Genomic DNA, 12,804 nt, shown 5'->3' on the forward strand with positions numbered 1-12,804 from the left:
CCAATGCCTTTCCATTGCATTTAGAATTAAGTGGCAATTTCCTTACTATGGCCAAACTCCCTTACCTATATGACTTGAGCACAGCCTACCTCTCCCATTTAATTTCCTACCATTCCCCTCTTGCTGACTACTCTCCCGCCACACCAGCTTTAATTTTGCTCCTTAAATACATCAAGTGCTCTTCCATCTTTGGACCTTTTCTGTTTCTTCATGCTTTGAGAAACTGTAATTTTTAATTCTTACACTCATATGAATGAATTTAACCAAATCCCAAAATAGAAGATATTGTCAGAAGCATAAAATTCTAAAGTAGTACCACCTTGTTTAAGGCACACATATTACTGATGAGAGTATGATACTCCTTTCCTTACTCATATCTTTAACTATTCTTGGGAATTTCTCTTAATCAACCTTTAGACACAACTCCTAGTATTCTTAATTCCTTAATGTTCATTTCCATTTTCCCTTATAACCTTTCCCGATTTTTAATTTTTAGTTTATAAACATTGTTGAAAATCAATTTGCATTCATTATTTTTTCCTGGTGCTCAATAAGAACTTAGATTTGCTTTTTTGTTTGGATTCTCTCACTTTTCTATTACATGAATTTTGCTGGTCAATATTTGTTTCTTTTTGTTCAGCTGTACTAAGTGTGAAAAACATGTTCGTGTTCAACAATTTGGAAGGGATAGAATGCAACTGATGCCCAGACTGACAATATTCTAGAAAGTCAGAAAGACTGGCTTCTTGCAGTATAGTGAAATTTTATTAATCATTTTTTATGGATAATTCATACTTCATTTAATCATTCTGCTATTGATGGGCATTTAAGATTATGCGATTATAAACAATGTTTATATTTGTATCCATGTGGAAATATTTCTATAAATTTAATTGCTAAAGTGAAATTGCTGTTTTAAAGAGATTGTGCATTTTAATTGGTAGATATCATGAGACTTAGGCTCCAACCAACACTGCATGAGAATGTTCATAACCTTATACTATCTCCAGTACAGGACTTTTAGTTTTTGCTCATTTGGTGAGTGAATATAGTTTCCTTTGGATTTATTTATTTATTTATTTTTACAATTTTATTGACTGAAGTATAATTCACATACAATATACTTGACATGTGATTTTGTGTGTTTATGTATGTGTGTGTATGAGAAACTATCACCACAACCAAGCTAATAAACATTACTATTGCCTCTAAAAGTTTCTTCGTGCCCCTTTGTAATTCTTCACTACCTCTTCTGTCCCCTCCCCACACGGTCTCTGAGCAACCACTGATCTGCTTTCTATCACTATTCTATTTTCTAGGCTTTTATTTAAATGGAATTAAATAGTTTTCTTTTTAGTCTGGCTTCTTCTACTCTGTATAATTATTGTAAGATTCATCCATGTTGTTGTTTGTATCAACACTTCATGCCTTTCTATTGCTGAGTATATATATCCATACTATGGGATATACCACAATTTATTTTCCATTTGCCTGTTCATGGATATTTAGGCTGTTTTCAAATGTCTTGGTTATTAGAATTGTGTGTCTACATGCTTTTATTTCTTTTGGGTACTTAAACATGAAAGGGCCGGTTGCATGGTAGGTTTATGTTGAACTTTTAAAGAAACAATCAAATGGTTTTCCAAACTGGTTGTAACATTTTACATTCCCACAGTGAGAGTTCCAGTTGAACCACATCCTCTCCAGCACTCTGTCAAGTTTTAATTATTTTAGTGGTGACTTCCCTGGTGGCACAGTGGTTAAGAATCCGCCTGCCAATGCTAGGGGACACGGGTTCGATCCCTGGTCTGGGAAGATCCCACATGCCACAGAGCAACTAAGCCCGTGTGCCACAACTAGAGGCCTGCGTGCCCTAGAGCCCATGTGCCACAACTACTGAGCCCATGCGCCACAACTACTGAAGCCCAAGCCCCGCAACTACTGAAGCCCATGTGACGCAACTACTGAAGCCCACGTGCCTAGAGCCTGTGCTCCGTAACAAGAGAAGCCACCACAATGAGAACCCCACACACCACAGCAAAGAGTAGCCCCTGCTCGCCATGACTAGAGAAAGCCTGCACACAGCCAAAAATAAATTAAAAAAAAAAAAGAAAAATTATTTTAGTGGATGTGTACTGGTATTGCATTGTCATTTTAATTTGCATTTCTCTAATGACTAATGATGTTGAACATCTTCTCAGGTGCTTATATGCCATACACATATCTTCTTTGGTGATGTGTCTGTTTGAATCTTTTGCTCATTGTTTTATTCAGTGGTTTGTCTTATTATTGAGTTATAAGAATTTTTTATATATTCTAGGTACAAGTCCTCCATCAGTTATATGTTTTGCAAATATTTTCTTCCAGTCTGGTGGCTTGTTTTCTCCTCCTCCTCCTTCTTTAATAGTATTTTATGAAAAGCACAAGTTTTAAGTTTTGATTAAATCCACTTTATTGATTTTTTTTCTTTTATAGTTCGTGCTTTTGTGTTGTATCTAAGAAATTCTTTGCCTAATCCAAGATCACCTGCTGACTTTGAAGGTAGAGGAAGAGGGCTATGATCAAGGAATCAAGTATTCTCTAGAAGTTGAAGGCAGGAAAATGGATTCATCCCTAGTGTTTCTAGAAAGGAAAACAGCCTTGCCGAACCTTGATTTTATCCCAGTGAGACCCACATCAGATTTCTAATCTACAGAACTTTAAGATAATAAATTTGTGTTGTTTTAAGCCACAAAGTTTGTGGTAATTTGTTACAATGGCAATAGAAAACTAATATAGCATAGTTTTTCTAATTTGTTTCTGATTTTCCTTACTAGTATGTAGAAATAAAATTAATTTTTATATATTGACCTTACATCCTTCAACCATGCTAAACCTTTCCTACTCTCCATGGAATTTTCTACATAGATGATCATGTGATCGTGTATGAATAAAAACATTTCTACTTCTTTCCTTTCCAATCTGTATGCTTTTAGTTTCATTTTCTTGCTTTACTGTACTGGTTAGAACCCCTAGTACAATGTTTACTGGAAGTAGTTACAGTGAGCAGCCTTTTTGTTTCTGATCTTAGAAGGAAAACATTCAGTCTCTCACTATTAAATATGATGTTAGCTGTAGGTTTTTCATAGATGTCCTTTATCAATTTGAGAAATTTCCTTCTATTTTAAATTTGTTGAGAGTTTTTATTAGAAATGGATTTTGGATCTTGTCAACTTTTTTTGGCATTATTGAGATGATCATATGGTCTATTTTAGTTTGTTAATATGATGAATTACATTGATTGACATCAAGTGATAAACTAATCTTGTATTGCTAGAATAAACCACATTTGGCCATGATATGTTAGCCCTTTTATCTATCATTGTGTTCAATTTGTTAAAAGTTTATAAAGAATTACTGAATTTATATTACTGAGGGATATTGGTCTGTCTTTTTCTTGAATGTCTTTGTCAGGTTGTGATAACAAGGCAATGTTGGCCTCATAGAATGAGTTGGGAAGTATTACCTCCCCTTTTAAATTTTCTGAAAAAGTTTGTGTAGAACTGATATTGCTTCTTATTTAAATGTTCAGTAGAATTCACCAGTGTAACCTTCTGTGCCTGGGATTTTCTTTGTAAGGTTTTAAACTACAAATTTAATTTCTTTAATAAATATAAGCCTACTCATGTTGTCTATTTCTTCTTGAGTGGACTCTTGACAGTTTGTATTTTTTAAGGAATTTTCCCATTTCATCAAAGTTGCGGCATTTATTGACATAAGATGTTTATAACATTCCCTATCATTTTGCCATCTATAAGATCTATAGTTATATCTCACATTTTTGTTTCTGGAAATTTGTGTCTTTTCTCTTTATTGCTTGATCAGTCTGACTAGAGTGTTATCAATTTCACTGATATTTCAAAATAATCACCTTTTTGTTTTGTTGATTTTTTTTTCTGTTTTCAATTTATTTATGCTCTTTTAAAATTATTTCTTTTCTTCTGCCCACTTTGGGTTTAATTTGTTCTTTTTCTCATCTTATCACATGGAAACTGAAATAACTCTTGAGAACTTTCTACTTTTCTAATATAAGTGTTTTAGTGCTATACTATTAATAATCATTCTATATAATTTCAAATTTTTCTGTAAGTTGAAATCTCCTAAATATTGTATGTAACCTTCTTCCCAATTCAGAACTCTTATCTCTGTGGGATGGGCGTGGCATTTGGTTTGCCAGGACTTATGTACTGATAGGAAGGTGAGCCTTTAATCAGGAATCTTTCTTCTACTTTGACCTTGCTTTCACCAGTCAATCTCCACCTTCACCCCAGTTCCCAGGACTGGTCAGCTCTCTGCCTGATTTCCCCCACTGATTTCAAACTTCAAGGAAATACAAAGTAGCACTTCCTCACAAAATAGCTGGAGATCTTTGTTCTAAGGAATAATTAGACAATCCCCAGTGACCCATTACCTAATTTTTTAATGTCCCCAAGATGCATATAAAATTATAAAGCTAATAAGACTGTCAGCCATGAAATAACTCTCTTTTTGGAGTTCTAGCTATCTAAGAAGGAGCAGGGTCACAAAGCCAAAGACACCAAAGTGAAAAATTCCAAAGTGCTTTAGGCATATCCCAGTAAATGGCACCGTGTAGAGTTTTTCAGTTCACATCCTGAGCTAGATCCCAACAGACAGGAAAGAAACTTGTCTACAGAATCTCTATGAAAATCATTACTAATATTGAAATGTTATTGAAAAAAGAGAAAAAGTTAAGATATAAATAAGTGACAATTTTCTGTAATGAATTAGGAATGACCAGGACTGCTAGCTCTGTACCTTGCCATTGAGATCAAAACAAAACAGTCATAAAAGTAGAAGAGAGAACAACACATAGTTACCTAATTACTAAAACAAAATTTCACTCTTGGTTTGAGAACAAATTTTAAAATAAGAACATTAATTTTTATTAGGTTTCCAAATTGATTTCAAATAGAATCCTTTAAGCATAAGCAAATGAAAATCAAATTTTCAAGAGAAGGAAAGTATAATAACTTATTTAGGCCCATAAACACATTTTTCCTTAAAGGTCTATAACCATCTTAGAACAATTTTTCTAACAGTGAAATACAAAATAAATTGCAGACATTGACACATTGCCTACCTGTATTCAGTACCTACCGATTTTTTCCAGCTGTTTGGATACATGCAGAGAGTTTTCCCAAAGTTTACATCTAAAACACTTAGCTAAAATCAAACTGTTCAACAGTACAGCAAACTTCTCTTGAATAGCCACAAAATCTGACAACCCTGAAAAAAAGTTTCCAATATTAAATCTAGTATACTATTTTACTGGAAAAATATTGAAAATCCATTAATCCTGTAACATACATGTTGTAATTCGTGAGCCATTTCTGAAAATCTTCGAGGTATCTTGTGTCAAAGCAAAGTCTTGTATGGGAATGCATCCTAGCTGAGCCTGAATAAGACTGGGGAAAGAAGAAATTTTATTATTTCTTTTTAAAAATTACTATCTCACAGTGTTTGATATCAGTGACTGAAGTATCTCTTCTTAAAATTCCTCTCTGCCTTGATTTCTGTGACACTACATGACTCTGTATCTTGTATCACCGTTATTGCAAGTCATTGTTGACTTCCTCTTCCCAGCCTCTGAAAGGTCAGTTCTCATTTTTCTACTCTTCTTTATTCACTCAACCTCTCTTTCTCTCAAAAATTTCATTTCTTCTCAAGATTTTTGTTATAATCTCTAGATTGATAAATTTCAAATGATCACAGGGCACTTGCGCTTAGACTGTTTTTTTCATCTCAACACATCTAAAATTTCTTATCATATTCTTCTCCAATGCAGCTCTGACTTTGGGCTTTACTATATATAGGTATTATAGAAAACAACACAATTTATATAATCAACATATATTTATTAAGTACCTACTGAGTAAAAAGCATACTGTTAGGTGATGAAAATTCTGTTCAACATTTGAAAGTTGGTAGCTTATTAGTTGATTATTAGCAACACACAGTTGCTTGGCTACAAAATGTGAGGGGTGGAAAGAGGGGAGAAAAGAAGTTACCGTCTATTGTGCCTACTATCTCCCAGGTCTTTGCTACCTCTTTCGTCTGTTTACTTATCTAACCAGACCTTGATATGCAAGTCCCCCTATGATTCTAACTAAAATTATTAGACTTGTATTACTCTCTGGGGGGATCTCTTGTAAGACCAAAAACAGGTACACAAAGAGAAAGGGTAGAATAGTTATATTTTATGGTTTAGTTTTAGCAAACAATATATGAAAATAGAAAGAAGCAACTAACTTCACAGAATGGGTGCATACAGCTGAAACTACAGAATGATTACTTCTTTTGGCTATAATATATGCTTCTGAAAATTATTTTATATCATCTATTTAGAAATGATTGTACACCCCATGTTCATAGCAACATTATTTACAATCGCCAAAGTATGGAAGCAACCTAAGTGTCCATCAACTGATGAATGGATAAAGAAGATGTGGTGTATATATATATATATATATATATATATATACACAGTGGAATACTACCCAGCCATAAAGAAGAATGAAATTTGCAGCAACATGGATGGACTTGGAGGGCATTATGCTAAGTGAAATAAGTCAGAGAAAGACAAGTACTATATGATATCACTTATACGTGTAATCTAAAAAATACAACAAACTAATGAATAAAGCAAAAAAAGAAGCAGACTCACAGATATAGAGAACAAACTAGTGGTTACCCGTGGGAAGAGGGAAGGGGGAGGGGCAATACAAGGGTGGGGAAATACAGGATTATTATGGGATTATATGAAATCATGTGTGTGAAACTTCTGAAAATTGTAAAGCACTATAGAATTTAAAGAATATTTCATTCAATTAAAAAAACATGTTCTCACAACCTATTAGCATTAAGATTAGCATTAAAGAAAGTTGGAAACTAAAAAAAGAAGAAAGAAAGAAATGGTTATAAGGTTACATGGTTTATTAACAAAGAAGGAAATGATGGGAAAATGTGTATGGGGTGCTTTCAAGTGCTGGATAAATAAAACTTCTTGTGAAACTATCCTGGAATGCACAAATGCAGAATATATACAAAATTATAGAGTAAAAATAAGACTTTTGAGGTAATATTTATTTATGTTTAACATCAATATACCTTAATAAATAGGACACTTTTCAACATCATACTTCCCTGTCAGAAACTTTACCACAAAAAGCAGTATGTAACAGAGAAGAACAAACCTGACTCCATATTGGATCTATTCCTTCAGCTCTAACCTTTGTGCTCTGTTGCCTATACTTAGTCATGTTGGCTCTGCACCTTTGTAAAAATGTTGCCTATGGCTTCAAATATACATAATAGCCCTTTCTCAATGCTCTGCCTCCTAGGCTTGACCTTTAAAGGTATAACATGTTTACATTCATGTAGAGATAAAAAGTTGCAGAACAGAAAATAATGATTGTTGATTGTCATGTTGGAGGTTTACAGGAACATTGGGACCAAACCTACATGGACAGCTGCAAGAACAAGGGATTCTGGCACCAACAAGTCTGCAACAACAACCAGCTACACCCTCTCCCCTTTTAGTATAAAAGACGCCTGAATTCTAACTCGGGTAAGATGGTTCTTTGGGACATGAGCCCACCATCTTCTTGGTCTGCTGGCTTTCCAAATAAGCAGCTTTCCTTGCCCCAACACTTGTTTCTCGTTTTACTGGCCTGTCATGCGGCGAGCAGTACAAGCTTGAACTCGGTAACAATAAGCAGGAATGGAAGGGAAAACAGGGATTTATTCTAGTAGGTACAGAACCTTGGCAGGGCTGTCTGTCTCTCTCCACCAGATAAGGCCAACCTGAGCTTATCCTCAGTAGAAATAGAAGTCTCACAGCCTCAGGTAAGATGGCACCTCTGCCATCTCAACTAATGGGGTCAGACTTGCATGATAGTTAAGTAATGACTAAATCAGGGTTATTGTAAGGATTAAAGGAAATAAAGTAATGATGCAGTTTGAATTAGGTTCAACCATGACCAGACTATAGAGGCTTAAATATAAATGGTTTATTCTCTTATGTAAAAGAACTCCAGAGTTAGGCAGCCTAGGGCTTGGTATGGTGGTCCAACAAGTCACCAGAGACCTAGGATCCTACTGTATTTCTATTCTGCCACGTATGGCTTCCATTCTCAGGCCATCTCATGGTCTAAGATGACTGTTGGATTTCCAGCCATTACACATTCACTCTGTACAACATGTTGGAGGAAGTGGTGGGAGACAACAATTGATGCCCTGTTTACCACCTGACTCCATTTCCTTTAATCAGCCTTCTAGGAAGACTTATATCTTCTGCCTACATCTCGTTAATTGGACAAACTTAGTCACAGGGCCCTATTTAGCTACAAAGTTGACTGGGAAATGTAATCTTTTCCCTGTGAAGGTAAGAATAAATACTGGGACAGTCAGCTAGCAGTTTCTGCTATAGGTATGTACAAGTATACCACATTTTATTGCACTTCACTTCATTGCACTTTGCAGATATTGTGGGGTTTTTGCAAATTGAAGGTTTATGGCAACCCTGCATCAAGCAAGTCTATCAGCACCATTTTTCCAACAGCATTTGCTCATTTCATGTCTCTGTGTCATATTTTGTTAAGTGCTGCAATATTTCAAGCCTTTTCATTATTATTATATTTGTCACAGTGATCTGTGATCAGTGATCTTTGATGTTACTATTGTAATTGTTTTGAATTTTTAAATTAAGGTATGTACACTGTGTTTTTGACAGTGCTACTACACACTTAACAGACTACAGTCTAGTGTAAAGATAACTTTTATATGCACTGGACTGGGAAACCAAAAAAATTGTGTGACTTGCTTTATTGAGATAGTCATGTTATTGTGGTGGTCTGGAACTGAACCCACAATATTTCCAAGGTATGCCTGTAAAGCATCTAATGCAGTGCCTGGAACACAGCAAATATTCAAGAAATGGTTATTACTATTATTATTATCAATGGTTGAGCCATTTATGACCTGCTCTCAGCTTCCACAGTTAGCCAGCTAATAAAAATGATACCAGAACTTCCCAAAAGACTTCTGTATACTGGCCAACTTAGTAAAGGAAGGTATAAAAAGAGTAGAAATCCTTCATATGAAGACAAGTTAAAGGTGTACTATAAAGCTGTACAACTCTCTTGAGAGGAGAAAAAGTTATTCTGAAGTCATCTTTTTCTGCCTAAACATAGAATAAGAATGCCCAAAGAATCAAATGAGAGAAAAAAATCAAGGTGGCACATGGAGCCTTCTATACATATAACTCCTCTTCAAATTCCATACAATGATGGACAACTATATAGGTGTGTTTTTGTGTGTTAGTCTCCATCCACAAAACTACAGGAAAGCAAGAAAGCATGCCATTGGTGGGCCAGAAAGTTGAATGTTAGAAATCATATCTATGAAAAAGATCAAATCTATGAGAAAAACAAAACTGGAGATTATCCATAGTACATGCAGAAGAATTAATAGATCAAGAAGGAGAGAGGGTCCTGGGGTATTTGTTGGAGCAATTCACTGGAATGCTGTATTCTGAGCAGGTAGTTTAGTCTACCCCTGTCACTCTCTCTCATTTGTGGAAAACATTAAGCAGTTGTGGTATGTATTGAGAGGCTAAAGCAGGGACTGTAGACACTGAGGCCAGAGAGGCAGGGCAGTTCTCCAGGTAGGAATGAAAACCCCAGGAGAGGTAGAAAGACTTTACTCTTAAATTGCAAGGTATTTCCACACTTCTATTGCAGTCAATCTAATTACTTCTCCACAATCATTAGAGATAGTAACAGAATAGGTAGGCAAAAACATATTTACAAATGCAAAAGCAAACAATGAAGAACTACCTAACATTTGAGAAAAAAATTTAAAAAGACACACAATATTAATAAATGAAATAACAATTGAGGAAACAGAGTTAAGTGCACAGAAAAAGAGTTTCAAAATTAAGTATAATTGATTTATATAATTAAAATTTTTTCAGAGAGATTAGAAATACCATGTATAACATTTCTCCAAAGAAGACATACAGATGGCCAAGAAGCACATGAAAAGCTGCTCAACATCACTAATTATTAGAGAAATGCAAATCAAAACTACAATGAGGTATCACCTCACACCAGTTAGAATGGGCATCATCAGAAAATCTACAAACAATAAATGCTGGACAGGGTGTGGAGAAAAGGGAAACCTCTAGCACTGTTGGTGGGAATGTAAATTGATACAGTCACTATGGAGAACAGTATGGAGGTTCCTTAAAAAAATAAAAATAGAATTACCATATGACCCAGCAATCCCATTACTGGGCATATACCCAGAGAAAACCATAATTCAAAAAGAGACATGCACCTCAATGTTCATTGCAGGACTATTTACAATAGCCAGGTCATGGAAGCAACCTAAATGCCCATCAACAGATGAATGGATAAAGAAGATGTGGTACATATATACAATGAACTATTACTCAGCCATAAAAAGGAATGAAATTGGGTCATTTGTAGAGACGTGGATGGATCTAGAGACTGTCATACAGAGTGAAGTAAGTCAGAAAGAGAAAAACAAATATCGTATATTAATGCATATATGTGGAACCTAGAAAAATGGTACAGATGAACTGGTTTGCAGGGCAGAAATTGAGACACAGATGTAGAGAACAAACGTATGGACACCAAGGGGGGAAGCGGCGGGGGGTGGTGGTGTGATGAATTGGGAGATTGGGATTGACACGTATACACTGATGTGTATAAAATTGATGACTAATACGAACCTGCTGTATAAAAAAATAAATTAATTAAATTTAAAAATTTTAAAAAATTAAAAAAAAAATTTTTTTTAAAAGAAAGAAACTTATTTCTTAACCCTGTCCTTACCTTTAATCTTATTCATGAAATTTGTTTTGTATTGCTATCAGAATAAACTTTTAAAATCACACACACACAAAAAAAGAAATATCATGTATATTTTAGAAAGCCAAGCAGAGATACAGTAAAACACAAATTTTATCAGTTATTTTCTTTGCAATGTTGTAGGAGCTTTCAAAATATCAATGCTTTAAAATTTCACCTAGAATTCTTCGAAGAATTCTAATAAATCCTTGATATGCTTTATTGCAAAAAAAGAAAAAAAATTTATCACTGAAAAAATTCAATAGATAAAGCTGAAGAGCAAATTAGTGAGATGGCTAACTGAGCTAAGGCATTCTCCTAAAAGCCAAGCACAAACAGATAAAAAATATGAAAGAATAAGTATAATATGTGGAGGAGATGGTCAGAAGTTCCAACATTCATCCAGTAGGAGTTCCAGAGGGAGTGAACAGAGAGAATAGAGAAGAAATAATTAAATTATAGAAGAAAATTTCCCAGAGCTGAAGAAAGATACAAGTCTACATATTAAGAGGGTCCATAGAATGCTGTGCAAAATAAAGAATAAAGACACACCCAGATGTTCTGGTGACTTTCCTAAATCAGATAAAGAAAAAAGTTATTAATAAAGAACTGAAAACATGGGGACTTCCCTGGTGGTGCAGTGGTTAAGAATCCACCTGCCAATGCAGGGGACATAGGTTTGAGCCCTGGTCCGGGAAGATCCCTCATGTCGCGGAGCAACTAAGCCTGTGCGCCACAACTACTGGGCCTGCGCTCTAGAGCCCACGAGCCACAACTACTGAGCCCGCGTGCTGCAACTACTGAAGCCCGCATGCCTAGAGACTGTGCTCTGCAACAAGAGAAGCCACTGCAATGAGAAGTCTGCGCACCGCAAGGAAGAGTAGCCCCAGTCGCCGGAACTTGAGAAAGCCTGCATGCAGCAAAGAAGACCCAACGCAGCCATAAATTAATTAATTAATTAATTTTTTTTAAAAAAGTACTGAAAACAGATTAGATCACCAACAATGGATGCAAGAAGAGCAGTATAAACATCTGAAGAATGATTTAGCCAAACTTATTCAAATGATAGGGCAAAATACACTTCAGGCTTACAAAGACTCAGAAGGACTCAGAAAATTATTTGAGAATGTATCCAAAAAAAATAAATTATATATCTAAGGAAAAGGAAGATAGAGATTTTAAAAAGCAGAAAGTAAGCAAAGCAATCAGTAAAAAAGAAATTAGGTTAAGTCTACAATTTTTAATGCACAGTAAAATATTTTAAATTTAACAATCTGGAACTAAAATCCCAGATGATCTGAACATGGGAGAGAGCAAGAGGCAAGAGGAAATTGAAAATATGATAAAAGTTTTATCTCATATGGGAAGTTTTTAAATGTTCATTTTCTATAGACATTGGTTTAAAAAATATAAAATTTTAAAAGAAGAGTTATTTAGAAGAACAAAAACAAACGAAACTTGACACATCCAAAAAGAGGCAGAAAAGGCAAAAGAAATAAGTGAGGAAAAAAGAAACAAGCAATAATCGTGCAAATTAGAAAACATACAATAAGATTAAGTCCAAACACAGTATCCTCAGGGGATACATTTCAAGACTCCCCAGTGGATGTCTGAAACCAAAGATAGTATGAAACCCTATATATACTATTTTTTCCTATACATACCCAGGATAAAGTTGAACTTATAAATTAGGCACACTAAAAGTTAACAACTAATAATATAATAGAACAATTATATAGTGTTAATAAATGTCATGTGAGTGTGGTCTCTATCTCTCTCAGAATATGTTATTGTACAAATATAATGCCTTTTCCATCTTAACTAAACACTTGACATGCACTGTGGCTGTAACTTTTGCAGCTTGAGGTGT

General features: G+C 34.8%; 1 protein-coding gene across 1 annotated transcript in view; it reads right to left on the reverse strand.

The window, feature by feature from the left end:
- HFM1 (helicase for meiosis 1) overlaps window positions 1–12,804 on the reverse strand; it is a 136,775-nt gene that overhangs the window by 51,637 nt on the left and 72,334 nt on the right. Inside the window, exons 25-26 of the mRNA XM_036833641.1 lie at window positions 5,368–5,465; window positions 5,158–5,286 (exon numbers count right to left, since the gene is read on the reverse strand). Of these exons, the coding sequence (XP_036689536.1) occupies window positions 5,158–5,286; window positions 5,368–5,465 (227 nt within the window). The remainder of the gene's footprint in view (window positions 1–5,157; window positions 5,287–5,367; window positions 5,466–12,804) is intronic.

Source organism: Balaenoptera musculus, chromosome 1, assembly GCF_009873245.2.
Source record: "Balaenoptera musculus isolate JJ_BM4_2016_0621 chromosome 1, mBalMus1.pri.v3, whole genome shotgun sequence".
Classification (NCBI taxonomy): domain Eukaryota; kingdom Metazoa; phylum Chordata; class Mammalia; order Artiodactyla; family Balaenopteridae; genus Balaenoptera; species Balaenoptera musculus.